Source organism: Mandrillus leucophaeus, unplaced genomic scaffold, assembly GCF_000951045.1.
Source record: "Mandrillus leucophaeus isolate KB7577 unplaced genomic scaffold, Mleu.le_1.0 Scaffold307, whole genome shotgun sequence".
NCBI lineage: Eukaryota > Metazoa > Chordata > Mammalia > Primates > Cercopithecidae > Mandrillus > Mandrillus leucophaeus.
In genome coordinates this window covers 1948863-1971227 of record NW_012103221.1, presented here as the reverse complement: position 1 = coordinate 1971227, position 22365 = coordinate 1948863, and the positions used below count along the sequence as shown (strand labels likewise).

At 45.1% G+C, this 22365-nt stretch overlaps 1 protein-coding gene across 1 annotated transcript; it reads left to right on the top strand.

Annotated features, from left to right (window-relative positions):
• The first annotated feature begins 12082 nt into the window (after positions 1–12082).
• Positions 12083–21297, top strand: B3GNT2 (UDP-GlcNAc:betaGal beta-1,3-N-acetylglucosaminyltransferase 2). The gene is made up of 2 exons (XM_011987309.1): positions 12083–12180; positions 18785–21297. The coding sequence occupies exon 2, from the start codon at positions 18794–18796 to the stop codon at positions 19985–19987; it is 1194 nt and encodes a 397-aa protein (XP_011842699.1). The 5' UTR covers positions 12083–12180; positions 18785–18793; the 3' UTR covers positions 19988–21297.
• Positions 21298–22365: the final 1068 nt, after the last annotated feature.

Genomic DNA, 22365 nt, shown 5'->3' with positions numbered 1-22365 from the left:
GAAAGGAAGGTAGAAGTGCTCAAGGGATTGTAGGCTGAGAAAACAGGACACAATGGAAAGGCTCATAGAGGTCTTTTGGGGAAACAGCAGGTGATCCCTTGGGTTTGGAGTGCATGGTGCTTAGAAAGGTGTAATAGGCCATGATGCAACCTCGGGAATCGTGCAGAGATGGGGCAGTTAATAGTTATGGAGGTAGTGAGGAATCAGTGAAAGTTCTTGTGGTCAGGTGGGAGAGAGAGATGGTGTGCTGACTGTGCTGACAAGTTATGGCTGGGCTTGCATTGAGGAAGATGGGCCTGAGCGTGAATGAGGCCAGCCTGACCTGGGGCAGGTCATTGCAGTCCCTCTGTTCTCTGCTTCCCATTTGCCCCCTACCAGTCTCTCAGAAAGAAGCTGGAGGGATCCTTTAAAAACTGAAATGACTTGAGGTTACTTCTCTACTCAGAATCCTCCAGTAGCTCCCTGTCTCTTCAGAAGAAAGCCAGAGTTCAGATGTCACCTACCAGGATTGGTGATCTGCCCTTCTCTCCTATCCTCTCCTACCTCGCTTCTACCGCTCATTTCACTCCAGGCACAAGGTCCCCAGCTTTCCTGCCTCTGGCCTTTGTGGTGACTGCTCCCCCGTGCCTGGAACTATCCCTCACCTCTTCTCTGAGAAGAGAGGCTTTCTCTGATCACCCTGCATAAAGCAGCCTTTCCTTATCCCCTGTGCAGTGCTTCATATTTCACCTAAGTGTTTATCAATCCTAAACAATCAACTCTGACTTGATTCTTTGCTGCCTGTTTTCAATACTGCTTGGTTTAAGTAGGCGTTTGATATTTGAGTTAGGCCACTTCATTAAAATTAGTCTTAGTAGAGAGGAAACTGAGGGCTTACACCAGGGCAGGATGGTACAAGATTGAAATGTGTGTGTGTTTTTATTTGGAAGAGGTGGGAGAAAGAAAAAGACTCATGGTGGGTGTAAAGGAATTTGGAAACCAATTAAGGGAGGTTAGGAGAAGGGCCATGACACAGGTACATTGGGGCATTTTTTAGCATATGGGATATGGGAGTCTGTGGTGATGTCTAGGGGACAAGAATATGGGGTAAGGGAAAACCTAGCAGTAGACTTGGGCTCAGAACTGCGGAGAGAGTCCATTTTGTGGGATGGGGCCAAGGAGCAAAGGCTGCCAAGATGCAGGAGAACCCTGGGGGTTCCTGAGGTTGGGGTGGGGTAGACATGGTGGCCAGCAGTATTGGGTACCCTAGAAAGTCAGGAGGGTGCAAGGACTGTGAAGATTCTAGAAGGTGAGGGGGATTGGGAGGGTCAAGGCAGGACAAATGGGCATGACAAGGAGCATGTGCCCGGAGCCATTGGAGAGGGGAGAGGCTCAAGATGGGGGAAACAGTGGAGATTGCTATTGGTGCAAGACCCCAGAAGCAGCAAGAGCTGTCACAGGGAGTGGAGATCTGGGAGTTGGGGGGTTGGGGACTGGCTGATGTGGATGGAGAACTTGAAAGTAGGTTTTGGTCCCAGAGCTGACATCAAATGTCTTTGTAACTATGGCAACCTACTTAGCTTCTGTTTCCCACCTCCCTGCAAAATAGCATGAAACCTGCACAGCCAACTTCACATGTTTATTATTGGAATCCATTGAATTCATGAATATGAAAGTGTTAATACTCTGGGAAGATACTTCTATGGACCATAAACTTGCTGCAATTTATTTGTGCTTCAGAATCCCGCCCCCCGCCCACACACACACACAGTTTCCCTCTTGTTGCCCAGGCTGGAGTGCAATGGCGTGACCTTGGCTCACCGCAGCCTCGGCTTCCCGGTTTCAAGCAATTCTCCTGCCTCAGCCTCCTGAGTAGCTGGGATCACAGGCATGCGCCACCACGCCTGGCTAATTTTGTATTTCTCCATGTTGGTCAGGGTGGTCTCGAATTCCCAATCTCAGGTGATCCGCCTGCCTGGGCCTCCCAAAGTGCCTGGTAGAAATTTTTAAAATTATTTTCTTTGAGAAGCACTTAACATCCAACTGGTTCTCCAAAGTACTTCTTTTTTTGAGTCTTGATCAGGAAATAACACAATTGTGGGGAGTTTTATGTGCACATGTGTGTTTTTAACCCTTCAGGTCTGGCTCTAGATTGTTCACTGGTAAGCCGGATGATATTTTCAGATTCAAATATATTTGTCTAATAATGAAAGGGTCAAAGTGTTACAAATGCTATCCTTTCTAAGCAGTCAACATTTGCAACTAGTGAGATGTGTTTTTATTATTTTATGGTTGTATTTGAAGCTTGTTTATAAGGAACTTAATGCAACTTTATTCTTGAGATGCAGCCATTATATTTTTCTTCTCTTCCTTTACCACATAAGGAATTATTTTCTTCAAATGAACTTAAAATATCTCTCATGAATACTCCTATTTTTAACTGAATGTTTCTTTTTTTAAAAAACTTTTATTCCTCAAAGTTCTGATGGATCGTCTTTTTTTAACTCTTTATAATGGAAATTTTGAAATCACTGCAGATACAGAGCATATCATGAAGCTTCAGGTAGCCACCAGCAGCTTCAGGGTGATGATTCTCTATTTTCATCCCTACCCCACTCACGACTAGGGGCCCATGGGCACCATCCAGAGAGACAGGAAGATCACACTGGACCACAGAGGGGGCAGCCCTCAATTTAGAGATAGTGGAGGCTTGGGGGAGAGGGTTGGACGCCCCCAGGGAGAGTGAGACGCAGACCAGGGGAGATTTGGAAGCCCGAGGCACTGGGATTGCTGTGGTCCCTGGTCCCTCCACATACCTGATCACCTATGCAGAGACTCGCTGAAAACTGAGGTGAAACTTAAGTTTTACTCGCGTAAAACTTAAATTGCTTGGTAAAAGAGGCCCAGTTTCTAAGCAGTTCAGTAGGGTGCCCACATATCGAGCAAGCATATTCTCTTTTACTGTGGCCACAAAAACTTTTCTTGGAAGGTGGCCAGAGAAAGCTATGTTACTATTGCACTTCTTTAAATACGGAAACAAGTCTTGGTTGAAGGCCTCAGTGATGCCTCCTCTTTTATAGAACACTTGGATAAAAGGCCAAAGTGTTACTTTTTTGAGGATATGTATTTTAAAATGTATATGGTTTATTTTGATATTTAAAAAGAAACAACTTGAAAACAACAGTCCTGAAACACTCCTCAGTAATGTGTTGGGATTTAATGTGCCTTTGAGAAAGGGAGAAGAGGCGGGACAGGAATCCGAGATGGAGCAGGGAGCTGGTTTGCTTGTTTGCCACCTTGCTCTGAAGTTGCCACCCAGGGCCACACGTCACTAGAATTGTTGTCCTCTGGGAGGAGGATGATCTCTGACTGTGGAGAAGAGGCAGCATCCCAGAGGGAGCCCAATTTAACTGGATGCTCAGTGTGAGAGGAGGGGCGCTGGCACTTAGTGGCTGGGTGCTGTGGGCGGGGCCTGCCAGCCCTTGGCTGTCATTTGCCACTTGAGGGACAGGCTGCTTAGTTCCAGCCTCCTGGCTCACCTGGAACCATTTCTCCTGGGAAGCATCGAAGCTGAGAGTGGATTCCAGGCAATGAGGGCTTGGTACTCCTTTTGGGGGATCCTGAGTGCCAGGAGGAGAGGATGAAATCCATGGACTTGGGGAATCGAGGCTGTCCTCATGGAGGAGGAGACAGGATTTGAACCTGGGCCTTCAAGGATGGGGGTAAGGATGGACAGAAACAAGATAAGGGACGTCTTAAGCCAGGAGAAGCCAGGCTGAGCAGAGGTATGGGTGGGGAGGACAGTAGTTGTTTTTAAGGGGTGCTGGTGGTCATGAAAGTTTGTCGAGTACCTGTTGGAAGTGAGGTAGATCAGTGGTCCCCAACCTTTTTAGCACTGGGGACCAGTTTTGTGAAAGATAGGTTTCCACGGACTTCAGGGTGGGAGGACATGCGAGATGGTTTCGGGATGAAACTGTCTCACCTTAGATCATCAGGCATCAGATTCTAGTAAGGAGCATGCAACCTAGATCATTGTATGCGCAGATAACAATAGCGTTTGCCCTCCTATGAGAATCTAATATCAAGCTGATCTGACAGGAGGCAGAGCTCAGGTGGTAAAGCTTGCAGGCCTGCCCACCACTGCTCACCACCAGCTGTGCGGCCCGTTCCTAACAGACCATGCACCACTAGGGGTCCATGACTCGGGGTTTGGGCACCCCTGCCATAGATGATTCTTTATGCCAGGGAAAATAGTGGATTGAATTTGATTGCCTGAGTGCTTAATATTAAAGTGCTTATTTTAACATTTAAAATTTCCATTTCTCTCTGTGTGGCCTGTTATCACAGCAATGGAACTAAGTGGTGGGGAGTGGTGTACTTTGGAAAGTCGATCTTATGAGTTTGAGAGGTGTCATCTTTAAATTTTATAAATTGATCATTGGTTGAATTCTTGTGCATTTTACTATGTAAAATGACAGTAATCACTTTTTCATACCTATGTGAAAATAGTTTCCTTTTCTGCATATGTGTCCGTAGACATGTGGAGCCCACATAACAGATAACAGATCTCCCCTCCCTTCCCCATCTCTGTACACCAAGACTGCCAAGACAGGGCTGATGGCCTACTTATTTCCAGAAGCACTTGTGCAAGGTCACTTTGATAACTTAGTTTATGTAATGGGATTCTGTTTCTAGTCCAGTAAATGTAATTTATGCTTGTGCATTTCTATTAATTTTTAATTGCCTTTTTTCTCACCTCCCCCATCCCTGAGGCCTATGTTTGTTTATAGATTTATTTAATTGTATGTGTTTCCTGGGCCATGTTTTTAGGTGATGTACTGCCTTGAGATGACACCACGTAATTCTGTCTTGAGTGAGGCCTAGAGGGGAAATCTTGGGAATTGATAGATGCTTAGGATACTTATGCTAGAGCAGTGTTTAAAATGTTTGATCAAAATGGTCAAAGAATACAAAATGTCCTTAGGTTAGGTCCTGGTTCCTTTACTGTCCCTCCCCTTCTTGTTCTCAAATTGTGTGTTGAGTGGTAGGCACTAGAGATGCAGTAGTGAATATGGCCCATTCTGCCCAGAAGTCCTTGATGTGTCAGACCTGTTAATCACACCATGTGCTAAGTCAGATAAATGTGGGCGAGGTGGTGTTGACAGCAAGGGGGAGGTAATAAAAGCAGCCCAACCTGGGTGGTGGCAGTGGGGTGGGAGGAAGAGGTGATGCTTTGGCTCTTTTTTTGTTTGTTTGTTTTGAGTCACACTCTATCGCCCGGGCTGAGCTGGAGTGCGGTGGTAGGATCTCACTGCAGCCTCTGCCTCCCGGGTTCAAGCGCCTCAGCCTTCCTGGTAACTGGGATTACAGGCATGAGCCACCACACCCGGCTAATCTGGGGCCATCCACTCTTTTGTTTTTATGTTGATAGCCCAGAATGGAACCTACAGACTGTGAGAAAAAGACTTTGTTGCTAATGATAATTTTGACTGCTGGACTCCCCAGTCCCCTGGGACACATGGTAGAAATCCTGGTTCTCCTCCCCAGGGCAGCCTTGGGCAAGGCTCTGTCTCCCTGTGCCTTGGTCTCCTCTGCTGTAAAAGAGGTATTAGAGTGGATGGTCTATAAGGCCCTGGGGAAGAAATTCTTGGAGCTTCTTTCTGGTAATGAAATTGGGTCGCAATCTGTGTATGAATTCGTGTGCATGTTGTTGAAAAAACAAATAAAAGAATGAGGTAAGCCAGGCGTGGTGGCACACTTGTAGTCCCAGCTACGAGCTGGTGGCTGAGGTAAGAGGATCACTTGAGCCCAGGAATTCAAGACCAGACGGGGCAACACAGAATACAGGCAGACCCTTTACCCCCACACACCCCCACTCCCCACACACACCAAGAGTGAGATGGTACAGTTGGTGGATAACGCTGGTTCTTTGATCCCTTTTCTGCCACAGGCTCTTCCTCTCAGAGCCAGGAGAGCTGGGGTTTGGGGCAGCCCTGTGCCACTGTCCCAACCCTGTGGCAGGTTGTAAAGCTGAGCTGGTTTCCCTTCACTTCAGGCTGTGATGCTGGAGGGAAGGAAAGGCAGATTTTCTCCACCTGTAGCCAGCTCTGACAGGTGTTTTAAGATGAGGCTAGTTTAAGCCCCAGCAGTCTCTCATCCTTTCATACGAATAACTAATTAAAACTAACTCATCACAAAACATATCTGCAGGGGATTCTGCCTATGGTGCGGAAGTATTACCAGACCAGGGCCCCTGGATATGTTAACCCATTGAGTGGTTCCCAAGCGGCCATTTTGTTTACATTATTACTTTCTCTTATCAATTTGGGGGAAAAAAAAAAATTCGATTTCCTGTGGCTTTCCTTGGAATGGCTTACATTTTCCTGGGTGGGTATCTACAAATGCAATAATTTCGGTACCTTAATTTTTTAAAAGTACAACTTTATTTGGGGATTCTCAATCCTCCTCGAGCAACAGTGTTGTGTGGTAGAAAGTATAAGAGCTTAGACCCAAGGTTGGGGCCAAAGTCCAAACGCTGGCTCCACCGGGATTAGCTCTGTGACCTCAAATTAATTGCCTCACATTTTTTAGCTTGTTGTGAAGATTAAATGAGATGAGAACATCCCAGCATTAAAAATGGGCAAAGGGCATGGGGGAGTAGGAAGACCAGGAAGGAAGCATATGAAAAGATGGCATCAATTAAAACAGGGAGATGTTCTTTTTTGGTAAAGATTAAAAAGGAGGACGGTGGCCGGGTGCCGTGGCTCAGACCTGTAATCCCAGCACTTTGGGAGGCTGAGGTGGGCGAATCACTTGAGGTCAGGAGTTCAAGACCAGCCTGGCTAATATAGCGAAACCCCGTCTCGACTAAATAATACAAAAATTAGCTAGGCATGGTGGCGGGTGCCTGCAGTCCCAGCTACTTAGGAGGCTGAGGTAGGAGAATCGCTTGAACCTGGGAGGCAGAGGTTGCAGTGAGCTGAGATCGTACCACTGACTGCAGCGTGGACAAGAGAGCGAGACTCCATCTAAAAAAATAAATAAATGAATAAAAGAGGAGTATAGTATTCACTGTCAGCATGGATGACTCCGTGCTCTTGGGTATACAATGAGAGGATAAATCAGTCTGACCTTTTTGGTGGGAGGTTAAGGGTGATAGTGAGGGGATAGCTTGATTCTCTGCTAACTGACTTTAAAAGGTTGGGTTCCCTTCGTAATGTTTCCTCCGGAAATAACCAGATGATGTGCCTAGGAGGGTGTTTATGTATTTTCAGTTACAGGAAAAATCAGAAACAACTCATAATCTCATTGATTAGCAATTGGTAAAGCAGTTGGGTTGGGTGGCTCATGCCTGTAATCCCAGCACTTTGGGAGGTCGAAGCAGGTGGCTCGTTTGAGGCCAGGAGTTTGAGACCAGCCTGGGTGATATGGCGAAACCCCATCTCCACAAAAAATACCAAAATTAGCCAGGTGTGGTGGCATGCGTGTAGTCCCAGCTACTCAGGAGGCTGAAGTGAGCTGTCGGGGATCGATTGAGCCCAGGAAGTTGAGGCTGCGGTGAGCTGTGATTGCGCCACTGCACTTCAGCCTGGGTGACAGAGTAAGACCCTGTCCCTCGCTCCCCCCAAAATTTGATAAGACAAATCACATATACCTGTATTCTGTCAGAGGTGAGTTAGAGATCTGATGACAGAAGACAAACCACTCTTCCCCCTGTGAACTGAATCTGCTTTAGAGAAATTAAGTCTTTGGGACTACAAAGCCAACTAAAGTTGTAATCATGGGCATCCAACTTGGAGTTCTTCATTTTTTCCCTTATTTCATGTTCCTATGTGATGTGGTCAGTTTTCTGTTTTAAGTAGATGGGATATGAAAGAAAGCACATTCCTCCGGTCCATCCAGCAGCAACATTTGTCCACTTAGCCGCAGCTTCACATGTCCTCTTCCTAGCAGCCCTGGGCCCCACCAGCTCCTACCTGCCCTTCCAGTGTGGCCTCAGAACCTGTCTGTCCATGAACTGGCTGTGTCCATCTCTGCCTGGAGACACTCTGTGCCCCTACCCCATCTCTTGCCTGCCCTGCTTCTCCCTGCATTTTCTGAAATTTGCCCTATTAGAAGCCCCACTCAGGTCCTGCCTTGTCCCCTGCTGTTGACTAAAGGGCTGTCACGTATTGCCTCTGCTAATTCAGTGTACAGGACCCATGTTTTATACCCCCTTTTCCACAGACTTAAATAAAAATGTTTGTTGTTAGAGATGACTCTGGGTTGGTGATGTAGAGATCTATAACTTATGCCAGTTTTTAAGTATTGCCTTTATGCTCCAAATTCACCCTCAGTTGCCTGATCTCTGAAAATGGATCTGGGCCCTTTAAATGTCTTTTCTTTGCCTTTTGTAAGTAGAGGGCTCTGAAGGGGACCTTGTAGGAGGAAGGGATTTTTCTTCCTGATGTCATGTGTACGCAGGCGCGTGCTTTTCCTGCACTCATATTCCTGCAGGGCACACCTTTCTCCAGCATCCGCTGCTCTGTTTTCTACAGCTCTGGCATCAGTGGTGGGACCAGGAGCCTAAGACTGAGTGGACCTCATCCAGCCCAGATCATTGCTCCCTACAGCCTCTCAGCCCCCATGTATGTACCCCAAGCCCCCTCTGGTGCTGGCTGTCTGGTGAGCTAGTCACCTGATCTTTGTCCTGAGCGCAACCCTAAGCTGCTCTGGCCTAGCATATGCATTGATGTGGCAAGCTCCTACAGAGGGAGGCCTCTTCACTCCGGGTCCAGCAGCACCCGGTGACTCCCTGTGTGTGCCCCTCCTTCCTTCTGCCTGCTTGACTGTCTATATACCCAGCCTTGCTTGCCTGCACCCTAGAAGGTTGCTCCTGCTGCTTGGTGACTGTGGGTGATCTCTGGCCTAGGTACCCAGGAATTTTTCTGCCATCTTTACTTTCTTCAACAAACTCAGAAAAACCCCCTGCCCTACCTAATTTTGGGGGATATTTTTCATCTGTTTCAGGGCATCCTTTAGATTGTTATTCCATCTTTATAGTTACTCAGGTGTCATATTTGTTGTATTAAACTTCCCTTGCTTAGATTACCGCCTGCTTTCTACCTGCTAGTTGAACCCAGACTGAAAAACATTCTGTGCAGCTCACCTAAGCAGGCAGAAGGATGAATCAGAGAGAAGTCTTTAGAAATTTCTCCCAGGGCTCACTGAGAGCCTGCCAGAATACGCTTGCTTGTACACGGGTCCTAGAGGTTGGAGTGGAAGCATTTACCAAGCCATGTACAAGCTCTTACCAAGGGCTTCCAAAATGCATTAAGCTCCCCGGGAAGGGACTGCTCGCATTCCAGCATTTTTCTTTTCTTTTCTTTTTTTTTTGAGATGGAGTCTTGCTCTGTTGCCCAGGCTGGAGTGCAGTGGCGTAATCTCGGCTCACTGCAAGCTCCACCTCCTGGGTTCACACCATTCTCCTGCCTCGGCCTCCCAAGTAGCTGGGACTACAGGTGCCCACCACCGCACCCGGCTAATTTTTTGTATTTTTACTAGAGATGGAGTTTCACCGTGTTAACCAGGATGGTCTCAATCTCCTGACCTTGTGATCCGCCCGCCTCGGCCTCCCAAAGTGCTGGGATTACAGGCGTGAGCCACCGTGCCCGGCCCCAGCATTTCTTTTCTAAAATGACTCAGCTGGGGCAACATGAGGAGACCTCATCTCTACAAAAAAAATTTAAAAATTAGTGGGGTGTGGTGGTGCATCCCGGCTACTCGAGAGGCTGAGATGGAAGGATTACTTGGGCCTGGGAGGTTGAGGCTGCAGTGAGCCGTGATCGGGCAACTATAGTCTAGCCTGGGCGACAGCGGAGACCCCGTCTCAAAAACAAAAAATGATTGTTCCACCTTAGGTAAGTAGATGCCCCCAGGTTGCAAATCTGTACTAAGGATCTTCCTCTAGATATGCTTACCATGACTGTCACGGCCTTGTAGGTAACAATTGCTGGAGGTCCATCCCTCTCCAGAAAGGAGGTAGAGATGCCCCATTTAGGAATAGGGTGCAGGAGGGATAACAGGTCTGCTGCGGAGGAAGATGGCACCCTCACCTGGAAGCCCTGCTGAATCCCACACACCTGCACTGCTGCACACCCATGTGTCTGCTGCCTTTGGTGGTCTGGGGCTGACTGTGGGAAATGAGGGGGCAGCTGTACTTCTCACCCCAGTTTACCTCTTCAGATCTTGTCCCCACCCTCACGTCTAATACAGAGTCAGCACTGCTGAAATTCTTGTCTCCCCTAAGTCTAGCAAGTTATTTAAATTTTTCTGTTACCCTTTAGTTCTTAATAAGTGAGAGTTTTCTATAAATATGTCTGTAATTCAGCACATGTGGTTTTTCCATTGTCATCTCTTAGGAGAAAGGGTGTATATATATTTAATTAATCTGGTTTCTACTGAACACTGTGTTCAGTAAACTTGTCCGGATGACCAAAGTATCTGTTCCTTTAGCAAATGCTGGGTGAGTCTCAGGTACCACGTGCTGGAATGTAATGGTAGTGCAGTGTGAAGACCTTAATTGTGGAGGGTGCCCAGGTAGAGGCATCCTGACCAGGAGCAGACTGCCTGACTCCTGGGCAGTGAGGCTGGTGTTTAGGCTGGGGCATACCCTTGGGCAGGAAATCTCTTAGAAGAGAGAGAGAAGTGATAAAGCCCTGAGTTCAACCTCTGGGAATGGAGAAGAAAGGAGTTCTAGAAAACAGACACGTAGCTAGAGTTAGGTTCTCAGGGAGCAGTAGCATATTGGTGGTGGTCTGGGGGAACTGGGGGAACAGCATGAGCAGGAAGGGTGTGTGCAGGGGACTGAAGACTTGGGAAATAGGACGTATTTGGGAGCATAGTGGGAAATGAGGCTGTAGGCTATTGCAGGCTCTGGAATAGAGGAAAGATGAGGAGGGAGCTACCAGTGGCGTTATAGAAGTAGGAACCCAGGACCTGGCTCCTGGCTGAATGTGCAGAGCAGGAAGCAACTCAAGGTAATGTGGGGTTTTCACCAGGTGCCTGGGAACTTGATCCATTGCACAGAGGGGCCTGAGGAAGAGGGACTCCGTAAGGCATGTGGAAGCTAATATCTGGAGTTAGATGGTTGACCCGTGAACCCTCCTTTTGGAGGTGATGCTCATGGCATTGGATGGATGAGTTTGTAGAGAGAAGACTTACTAAAGAGGCAGTGAAGGACGGAACTTTGAGAAATGTGCTTCATTTAGGGTTTGATGGAGAAGGCAGACCCCTGAAGAGCTATTGGAGGTTGTATCATCCCATTTTACAAAGGAGAAAAGTGAGGCTTGGAGAGGTTGGGTAACTTGCCTAAAGTCACACAACCAGTAGGTAGCATAACCAGAATTTAATCCTGGTCTTCTCATTCCAGATGCCAAACTGGTTTTCCAATCTGAAAATGGATCTGGGACATCTCCATCCTCAAACATCTGCTACCCTTATTTTTAAATCACATAATCTGAGGACCTAAAACCATTTTCAGTTTTACTAAAGGCAGGGCAGCATTGCCTCTGGGAGGGTTAATTCCCTTCTCCTTTTTTCCCAAAAGTTCTGTATGTGTTTATTTGAAGAATACATCTGGTGGCTAATTTGATTTGAAATGATGAATATCATTTGAGAAAATCGGCCACACCGGGCTTTTGGGGGGTTGTAATCAGTGGGGACCAGAATGTGTCCTGCCAGATGCTTTGATCTATAATGTCGCCTGTGGGACTGTATAGGTGAGTAGATTCATTATAAATATGCTTGCCTTTTAATTTTGAACATGAAGGCTAAAAGTAATGGCTGGGAATCAAATTGCTTAAATCTAGCTGACAGTTGTTCCGTTAGTTAGACTGGAGAGCGGAGGCAAACTATCCTCTTAGCTTAGTGTCAGCCTCTTGGTGAGGGAGTCAGGGAGTTCTGAGGCTTCCTTGCCCCGGCAAGAACCCCGGCCAGGCCTCTTTCTCCAATCAAGGAACAAGCTCTAGCTGTGGCCCAGCTCCTCTGGTCCCACTGAGCTGCTCCACTCACACCCTTATCACCCTACCATCTGCCAGCAGTGCTAGGAGCTGTTCTCTCCCCTAGAGCCACTCAGCTGCAAACTGTCTCTGTCTCTGTTTATCCCAGCAAAACCTGGAAAGGGCTGGCAAGGACCAGGCAACAGATGGGATAGCCAGAGAGGTGAGGACTTAGGTAAACCACTCTTGCCAGATTCCCAGATGTGGCGGGGGAGGGCAAAGGGCAGAGCGAACATGCTCCTCTGGCCTCACGATATGACAGGGGGCTTGGGCTCTTTCCCTCTGAGGATTCGTGTGTCCTGTTTGAGCAGGAAAGTGAGCAGGAACCAGGATGCCCCCTAGACATGGAGGCTGACACTCTGACACTGCTGGGGTGTAGTCAGAAGCTTGGATTTCCAGCCCCTTTCTCTCAGCCTCAGTGGGTGGGGGTGACTGGTCATTTTATTTCATGGTTACAAGGAGGCCTTGCTTTTCTTTCATCCTTAATCTTGGTAGTAGGAGAAAGTGCAGGGCGGCCTTGGCACAGGGCTTGCGTCTGGCTTGGACGTATTGCTCGTTCTAGCCCTGGCTAGTTACTGTCGGGCATCTCTTTAGCTTGCCTGAGCCCATTGGTGGGGGAGTCAGACCCTGCCTGAGTTCTGGGAGAGAGTCCTCATGGCTCTTGGTGGTCACATTCAAATGTTTTCTGGCCAGCAACTTTGCTTCAGTGCTACAGGGCTCTCAGAATTGAAGGGAACCTTTTTAGGGTTATTGGGTTCTGCGATTCCCAGTCTAGTGTCTATGAATGAAACATTGGAATTGTTTCAGTATTTGAGTCCTAAGGAAAATAGCCTGTGTGAGCTAAGTAGGTATTGAAGACCTTTGCTTTGGTCAGAGTTAAACTAACTGAAGGTCATCTCATGTGGATGGGTGGGAGGGAGGCCTGGGGGAGGAGGGATCATAGCTTCTGATTTTTATTATTATTTTTATTTTAAGAGATAGGGTCTCACTCTATCACTCAACCTGGAGTACAGTGATACAATCTCGGCTCACTGCAGCCTGGATCTTCTGGGTTCAAGCAGCCCTCCCACCTCAGCATCCTGGGTAGCTGGGACCACAGGTGCATGCCACTATGCCCAGCTAATTTTTTTTTAAAATGTAGACATGGGGTCTTGCTGTGTGTTGCCCAGGTTGGTCTCGAACTCCCGGGCTCAAGCATTCCTCTCACCTTGGCTTCCTAAAATGTTGGGATTACAGGCGTGAGCCATGGCGCCCAGCCCATAGCTTCTGATTACTAGAACAGTAGGACAATAGGAAAATGGGTGCCTCTGAAAACACGATGGTTTTGCATGGAAGTTAAAAAAAAAACAAAAACCAAAAAAATAGCCTCTTAGCCAAGAAACTAAGGTCTTGAGAAATTGGCTTCCCCAGGGTCATGGAGAAAGTCCACGTGAGTCACTGTCTGTTTTCACAGCTTGGTAATCTTTCCCATGTTCCAGTGCAGTGTGTAGAAGAAACCAGAACTAGAAGGCCTGGGCGCAAGCCCTGACTCCATCACTTACTGGCTGGGAACCTGGGACTCTCAAAGCCTCATTTGTTCTCATTTTCTTTTAGGAGAGAGATGAATGGAGGCTGCATTTTGCCCAGAGTGTAACCTGTAGGTCACTAATGTTACTTAGGATAGTACACTGCCTCCCACATCTGATTGTTGACTTGTAGTTTTGTGGGTTAAAATGTATAAATATAGAGCTTTTAAAAAATTACCTCTAAGAGGATTAACCATGGAAAATAAGCCCCAAATCCCTTCAGTTCCTGCAATCATAACCCTGTGCAGCAGCATTTGCTTCCGTGATTGTGTGATGCTTGAAAACTCGCACTCTCGAGCTATCATTGCCTGGGTTTGAGTCCCGGCTCTACCATTTACCAGCTGTATGACGGACAAGTTCAGTTACTTGTCCACCCCCCCAGTGTCCCCCACCCCACGCCTCAGCGAAATAAGTAGTGGGAGTTTAGAGTATCTGCCTCAAAGGATTGCTGGTGCCTGGGACATATTTGTTAAGGCAGGTGTGTTCATGTTTCACTATTTTCATGTAGGAACCCTTAGGAGGTGGCACAGGCACAAGGGAAGGTGTGCAGGTAATAGGGATAGGTGTTGTGACAGAGCCTCTATGCAGCACTGCAGGGGTCGAATACAGCAATGCTGGCACAGGCCGGGGTGGGCTGTGGAACAGGGAACCCCGCATGGGGCTGTGTGCCGTGTCCTAATCCCCAGCGTGCGGAAGAGGCTGCTTACAGGGCAGACAGTTGGGCAGCGGTAAAGGATGTGAAAACACCCTCTCATCCCACCACCCTGAATAAACCCACTTTGTTTTTGTGTGGTATTTTATCTAGGTTGTCACATAGTTTCGGCATCATGTCTGTACTGTTTTGTAAGCCATTTTTCAGCTAAGGTTTTCTGTTATACTGTCTTTCTAAATATTTTAATTTCATTAAACAAAGCCAACTGAAGTTTGAAAACTGTTCCGTCCCTGTTGGGGACAAGGTAAAAAGCTAAGTTCGCTTTGTGTTTGTATATGGGGTTTTCTTTTATTTCTGTTACAATAAAAAGTCTGTTTCACAGCAAGAGTTTATAACATCTTCCCCCAGCTTTGGGGTAAGTTTTCTTAAATTCTTCTTACGCAATGTAACTTCCTGCTGAAGAAAGACATTGGAATTGGGTTTTCTGTCTGTGATGGGAATATTTAGTCAGATATTTAGAGAGCTTTTTCCCACAGATATTTTTATGGGGGTCACTGCTTTATCTTCCCTTCCATGAACTTGGCTTTTTTCTAAGAGCCTACTAGAAGCCGAGTTCTCATGCAAGACACTGTGCTCAGGTCACAAGTGCACGATGACATTTAACCTTGATGGAAATGTGCAGTTGAGAATCTTGTGTTTTCCACCTTCTTCTTCAGATTGGCTTGAAAGAAATACCCTTTAGCAAGTAATGGGAAGAGTTGCCTCAAATTGAGCCTTTGGGAATCTTAAGTCTTTTACAAGAAAGGCTGATCTGTTTCCTGACGGGGGGACTGGGAGCTCGTAGGTGGCCCCATTTCCCTTTCTTTGGAAACTCTTCGTAACTATCAGTTTTCCATGATCCCGTGCCATAGTCAGCCTGTGGGACTTCACTGTTGACCTGGACCAGGTAACTAGAATGTGGTTGAGCCTCATAGAAAAAAATAAGAGATCCAGAAGGCGGTCTTGTCTAAGCCTTGTCACTGAACTCTTCCATAATATTCAGGCAAATCATCAGTCCCCTCTGAGCTTCCATTTTCTCCTGGTAAAGTGGTATGCCGTCTGCTTCCCTTAGGGGGTGAGAATGAGAAATGAGCAGGAAAATGGCCTGCGGGCTGGAGGCCTTGAGCACTTAAATGAAAGGTGAGAGTGGTGTTCCCGGGAAGGCCATTGATTAGTCCCTGTGTCTTGAGCCAAGATGATATGAGAACTGTACCTTGGCATGGCCTTGATTGAGGAAATAAAAGGCTGAATTGTAGCAGGTGAAATTGGAAATCTCGCCCAGGGATCAGCAAGCTTATTCCTCAAAACATCCTCAAAAGAAGGATTGGTGTTTTCCGTGATAGAGGCTTCAAGTGTCTGTGGTTGGATTCCAGTTATTCATGGCCTCCCCTATAATCTAGATGTATAAACTTGTTAAATTACCTGGAGTCATTTTTACATATTATTCACCCTGTATCTTTCCTAGGAGAATTAGCTCTGGAAGTTCACAACCCCCTATGTAAAGTACTGTGCTTCCCTTTTTTCTTCCCTAAGCTGTCCTCTTTTACTCTAGAAATTTTGGTAAAGGTCTATCAATGTTTTAAATCCCTTTACTGAGTTAAATTTTTCTGGGTATTTAGCTGTTCATAGTATGTGCTGTTTTTTCCTGACTAATCTTGCTCTGTCGCCCAGGCTAGAGTGCAGTGGCATGATCTCGCCTCACCGCAACCTCAGCCTCCCGAGTAGCTTGGACTACAGGAGTACACCAGCATGCCCAGCTCCTTTTTTGTATTTTTAGTAGAGGCAGGGTTTTGCTATGTTGGCCAGGCTAGTCTCAAACTCCTGGCCTCAAGTGATCTGCCCACCTCGGCCTACCAAAGCAAAGTGCTGGGTTTACAGGTGTGAGTCACTGTGCCTGGCCCCTTTGCAAATCTTTCTCTTTATTGTAGTTTTTCACCATCACACATTTCCTGCTGCCCTCCTTCCAGCCTAGGAAGGGCCTGAGACCTAGAGATAGCAGTACTGGGTCAAGGGCTCACTTTAGCATTAGGAGAATTGTCCCAAGTTAGAACCTTTTCTTTTTGAGAAGTATTTGAGAAGTAACTGGAGTTATCACTGAAATCTCCAGAGGCATGAGGTTAGGTTTTTCAAGAATAGTTTCGTGGGCAGGGGACCAGGAAGTGGGTGCCGCTGATTGGCTGCAGATGCAATCAAGGCCATGTGCTGAGTCTGTGGGGGTCGGGGGAGTCACGAGTCTCTAGTCTGGGTGGGGTAAGTCTGCAAAACATCTCAAAAGACCAATCTGAGGTTCTGTAATAGTGGTGTTAACTACAGGAGCACTTGGGGAAGTCAAAGATCCTGTGGCCTCTGGCCTCATGACTCCTGAGCAGTAAGGGATTATAAAAACTGTGCTTACATTTTAGCAGAATTCAGGTCCCTCTCAATCCTAATCTTGTGACCTTTCATTAGCCTCAGCCCCCTGAACAAAGAAGGGATCAGTTTTATGGAGGGACTGTTACCATCTGTGCTTCCAAGTTAAACTGTAAACTAAATTTCTCCCGTGGTTAGCTTGGCCTATGCCCAGGAATGAGGGGAGACAGCCAGCCTGTGAGTGTAGACGCAAGATACGGAGTCAGCCATGCTAGATTTCTCACTATCCATAATCTTTGCAAAGGTGGTTTCAGCAGTAGTAAATACAAGCAACCAGATTAAGATCTGCTAGACAGATCTTTAGAGACACACAATAGCTTGTGAATTCCTTGTTGATCTCATCTGGGCTCTCTAATACGTTTTACAGCATTTTCAGCATGACAGATATTCTTCTACTTTAGTACTGTTTGTTAGAATCCAGTGAACCTAAAAATCTTTTAAAAAGCAAATACTAGATTAAAATAGTCACAAAACTTTATTCTAGAAGTTGGAGAAGTGTAGCTACCTTTTGGCATGGTACAGTCTTGGAATCTGTTTGCCTTGGCTGGTATTCCAATCTGCCCTTCTTTAAATGTGTACCTCCTCAGGTATAAAATGGGAATGAGTAATAGTACCTAAGGATAAATTCCCAGTTGAATTAACCTGATAAGAAAATCCTCAGCTCTTTATAGAACATTGCCATTCCATTTTTTTGGGCTGTCTTTTAATGTCACCTTGGCTTAAATGTTTTCTTATATAGGCCATCCATGTCAATAGTGTTAAAACCTTGGATATCCCCAGCAAACCATCTCATTACTCATTCTTTATTCTTCCATTGCCCACAGCCTGAAATCCTTTGATATTTCACTAAAAGAGCATTTATATTTCCCTTTTTCTTTTTGCTACAAACAATAGATATCTTAAGTATACACTTTAGGTTTTGACAAATGTATACATCCATGGAGCCTTCATCAGAATCAAGACCTACATGGTACATTTCTGTACCCCAGGAAGTTCCCTCCTATCCTTCTCCAAGCCCACCACCTCCATCACTTTCAGATTTCTAGAACCTAAATTCATTTTGGCTGTTCTTGAAGTTAATATAAATAAAAATTTGGTTCTGGCCTTCATTCACAATGTAATGTTGTAATGTTTCATTCACTATAGTTTCCCTTTCCGTTGCCGAGGGATATACCGTTGTATGCAGATGCCACAGTTTGCATTGGTTCTGTTGATGATACTTGGGCTGTTGCCAGTTTTTGGCTATTGGGATAAAGCTGTCCTGCATCCGCTTTCATTTTCTCTCTCTGAGATGCTCTGTGGTTACGTGTCTCCTGCTTCCTAGCCCTGTAACCCTGGGCAAGTGTCTTAATCTCTCTGCTTGGGTTTCCTCATCTGTAAAATGGTAGGTTGGAAAATAACTCGGTTGGGACTAGCATTAAAAAAAGAGAGATAGGGTCAGACACGCCTATAATCCCAGCACTTTGGGAGGCTGAAGTGGGAGGATCACCTGAGGTCAGGAGTTCGAGCCTAACCTGAGCAACGTAACCAGTCCCTGTTTCTACATTTTAAAAACTTGAAGTTTTTCAAATAAAATAGGACTTGAGAGTGAATGACACGGAACTGCACACAGCGCATCATACATGTAAATAGTTTTGTGTGTGTATGTGTATACTAAACTGTAAAATGTATTTGTTATGACTTAGGCAAATCAGTTTGCCAAGCACTGTATGTGCCTTTGGAAGCAAGGAAGTTGAACTCTCCTGAGGTTATGTAGTAACAGGTATCTCTAGCTTCAGCATGTCTACAGCAATCACTTTCATAGTGCTTGCTGTGAGCCCAGGTACTATGTTAAAAGCTTTCCATATAACAACATATACTCCTCACAACCATCCTTTGAAGTGGACTTGATTCCCATTTTATATATGGAGAAGCAGAGACATGGACTATCCCACTTGCCCATGGTCACAAAGCTGGAAAGGAAGGGCCAAGATTTGAACCTAGGCAGTGCAAGTGTAGTCTTTGCTATAAACTACTATTCCTGGGGAGACAAGTAAAATAAATTGTATGTGCAAATGCATATTGATAGTTAATTGATGCAATACTCCACCCCTTTGTTCCAGATATGAGAAATGAGTGTTGGACGTCGAAGAATAAAGTTGTTGGGTATCCTAATGATGGCAAATGTCTTCATTTATTTGATTATGGAAGTCTCCAAAAGCAGTAGCCAAGAAAAAGATGGAAAAGGGGAAGTAATAATACCCAAAGAGAAGTTCTGGAAGATCTCTACCCCTCCTGAGGCATACTGGAACCGAGAGCAAGAGAAGCTGAACCGGCAGTACAACCCCATCCTGAGCATGCTAGCCAACCAAACGGGGGAGGCGGGCAGGCTCTCCAATATAAGCCATCTGAACTACTGTGAACCTGACCTGAGGGTCACATCAGTGGTTACAGGTTTTAATAACCTGCCGGACAGATTTAAAGACTTTCTGCTGTATCTGAGATGCCGCAATTATTCACTGCTTATAGATCAGCCGGATAAGTGTGCAAAGAAACCCTTCTTGTTGCTGGCGATTAAGTCCCTCACTCCACATTTTGCCAGAAGGCAAGCAATTCGGGAATCCTGGGGCCAAGAAAGCAACACGGGGAACCAAACCGTGGTGCGAGTCTTCCTGCTGGGCCAGACACCCCCAGAGGACAACCACCCCGACCTTTCAGATATGCTGAAATTTGAGAGTGACAAGCACCAAGACATTCTTATGTGGAATTACAGAGACACTTTCTTCAACTTGTCTCTGAAGGAAGTGCTGTTTCTCAGGTGGGTAAGTACTTCCTGCCCAGACACTGAGTTTGTTTTCAAGGGCGATGATGATGTTTTTGTGAACACCCATCACATCCTGAATTACTTGAATAGTTTATCCAAGAGCAAAGCCAAAGATCTGTTTATAGGTGATGTGATCCACAATGCTGGACCTCATCGGGATAAGAAGCTGAAGTACTACATCCCTGAAGTTGTTTACTCTGGCCTCTACCCACCCTATGCAGGGGGAGGGGGGTTCCTCTACTCCGGCCATCTGGCCCTGAGGCTGTACCATATCACTGACCAGGTCCATCTCTACCCCATCGATGACGTTTATACTGGAATGTGCCTTCAGAAACTCGGCCTCGTTCCAGAGAAACACAAAGGCTTCAGGACATTTGATATCGAGGAGAAAAACAAAAATAATATCTGCTCCTATGTAGATCTGATGTTAGTACATAGTAGAAAACCTCAAGAGATGATTGATATTTGGTCTCAGTTGCAGAGTGCTCATTTAAAATGCTAAAATAGATACAAACTCAATTTTGCATAGAAAGGTGTATTTTGAATAGTTTCCATGTTGTGTTCTCACATTAATTTCTATATTAAACCATGAAAATTGCCTTTACGAGTGATATCCATTTGAGGGCCTCTAAACCCTTCAATGTGGTACTCACGTGAAGAGGGAAAGCGGAAGATGGTCATTTTTTTACGGATAATATGGCAGGATGATTGGTTCTGATCTTACCAGCTAGTGGTCATTTTTGAAAAACTTGTACCCTCTTATCTGAAATCATGTTTCTGGAATTTAACCATTTTAAGTTATTTTGCTTGCCCTCTTCTATAATATTCCTACTTCCCATAATAATGACTGATTTATTCGTAATTCAGGTGTTTATAAACATATTGGCTACAAAGACTTTGTTAAATGTGATCCGGTGATTTTCGTGAAATGGAATTATGTTTATTTTTATGGGATTTGGGTAAATTTTAAATTGTCCAGAAAACTGAACTTTCAGTTATCAATTGTGGAATTCAGTTTTTCAATTGTGGAAATTTCCTGCTACCCCAACAGTATTTTCATGTGTTAATTAATTTTGCAAAATAAGAATCATTGTGTGACACTCATCTAATTTATCTTGTTGTGATCTTATGGTCATAATAAGGAGAAAGAGGGTTTAATTTTTCTTGTATTTGGTTTGCTGGGTGGTACCATAGTCTAATTTTAGTATTTGAAAATGAGTATGATTCCTTAATGGCCAGCTGAAGATTGAATTGCCCCTAACAACCGTATTGTGTTAGTGAATTTTCAATGTGGACCAGGAAAGCATATGTAACTTTTGAACTTGAGTGAAAAGATTGAAGTTGCAGACTTTTGCATAGATGGTTTGTCAATTTAAAACTCCAGAATTTATTATTGCCGTATTTCCACATGCTGCTTATACAAGATTATTATTCTGAGTAGTAATTGCTTCCCTGTCTATGTAGAAGTGCCTGTTTTTATTTATTGTTCAGATCAAAGACCAAAACATTTTCTTAAATATATTTTATGTAATATTTTATTTGTATACAGTGTTGTTGATGAAATATTTAACTAGAGCATGATATTTTAAATGTTAAGATATAACATATGTTAAATAAAACTGTTATTTTTGAATTTTAAAACTTGTTTTTTGGGGGTATGAACTACTAGAGTTTAAAATTCTGCCAAACTATTATATGTACTATTGTGTATCATACTTTCTTGAAATATTTTTGTTTATAGAATTGAAGGTTCTTTATCAGATGGGATACTGGGGACTATAAACAATGGAAATAAAGCCACTGTATTTTTAATTGTTTGTGTAATGTGTAATCTATAATCCTTTTGTTTCCCATATTTGAAAACATTTTCCCTGAAAGAGGCCAGTTTCCCCCCAAAAACCATTACAGTGGTGTTGAACTATCGCTGTCTCTCAGTGCGTCATCCATCTTTGCATTTAAAATCCCCAAAGTGCTTTCCCGTTTAAAGTCTTTAAAGAAAAGTGAGAATATTTATTTATGCTTCCCTTTTCAGTGAGTATAAGTAATTTAATTAGGGAGTGGTGTGGCATTGTAAAGATTGTGTTATCCTAAGCCATTTCTATTTTGGAGTTTGTAGCCACAAAGATGAAATACAGAGGCCGCCTTGACTACTCGATTTCCTTTCATAGACCCATGTTGAGAAGACACTACTAACGTCCAGTGGGAAACGAGTAGACGATTGATGAAGCTCAAAAAACAGAAGGGCTAGTGTTATAAGAGCAAACTGTCTTCTCCTGTTTGGAATATGGAAGCCATTTCTGAGCAAGTATGAAGACACAGGTACTTGATTTGAGATTGAAGACTATTTTCAGCCTGGTCTTCCTGAAGGTTTCCTGGGGCCTGCATCTGCCTTCTACTCCTGTGGCTGCTAGCACACACCTCCCAGACGGCCACATTGCCACATTATGGTTAGAGAAGAGTAAAGAAGTAAAGAAGCTCTGAGAACATTCACAGGTAATTGGATCACATTTGCATTTGTCCATATAACCTGACCACGCATTCTCAGGTAATAGGTTCCTCCTCTCAGAGGAATTTCAATTTTTTTATTGTTAGGGATTCCCCTTCCCTGAGGTTTCAAGTCTCTTGTAGAGAAAGAAGAGATGGAGCAGGTTTTTGAATGAGGTGTGGAAGGCCACTGGGGGGCCTTTTCTGAGCCTTCAGTCCACGTGTGTGCTGTTATTTGAATATGAGTTCTTGGTGCTGATGACATTTGGATGAGATGATCTCTGGCCTTTCATTTGGCAGAAGTTCTTGTGCAATGGCTGCCCCAGCCCACCACCTGGTCATTGCTGCCCTGTGACATGGACCTCATGGACTTTTCAGCAGAGCACATTAGGTTTT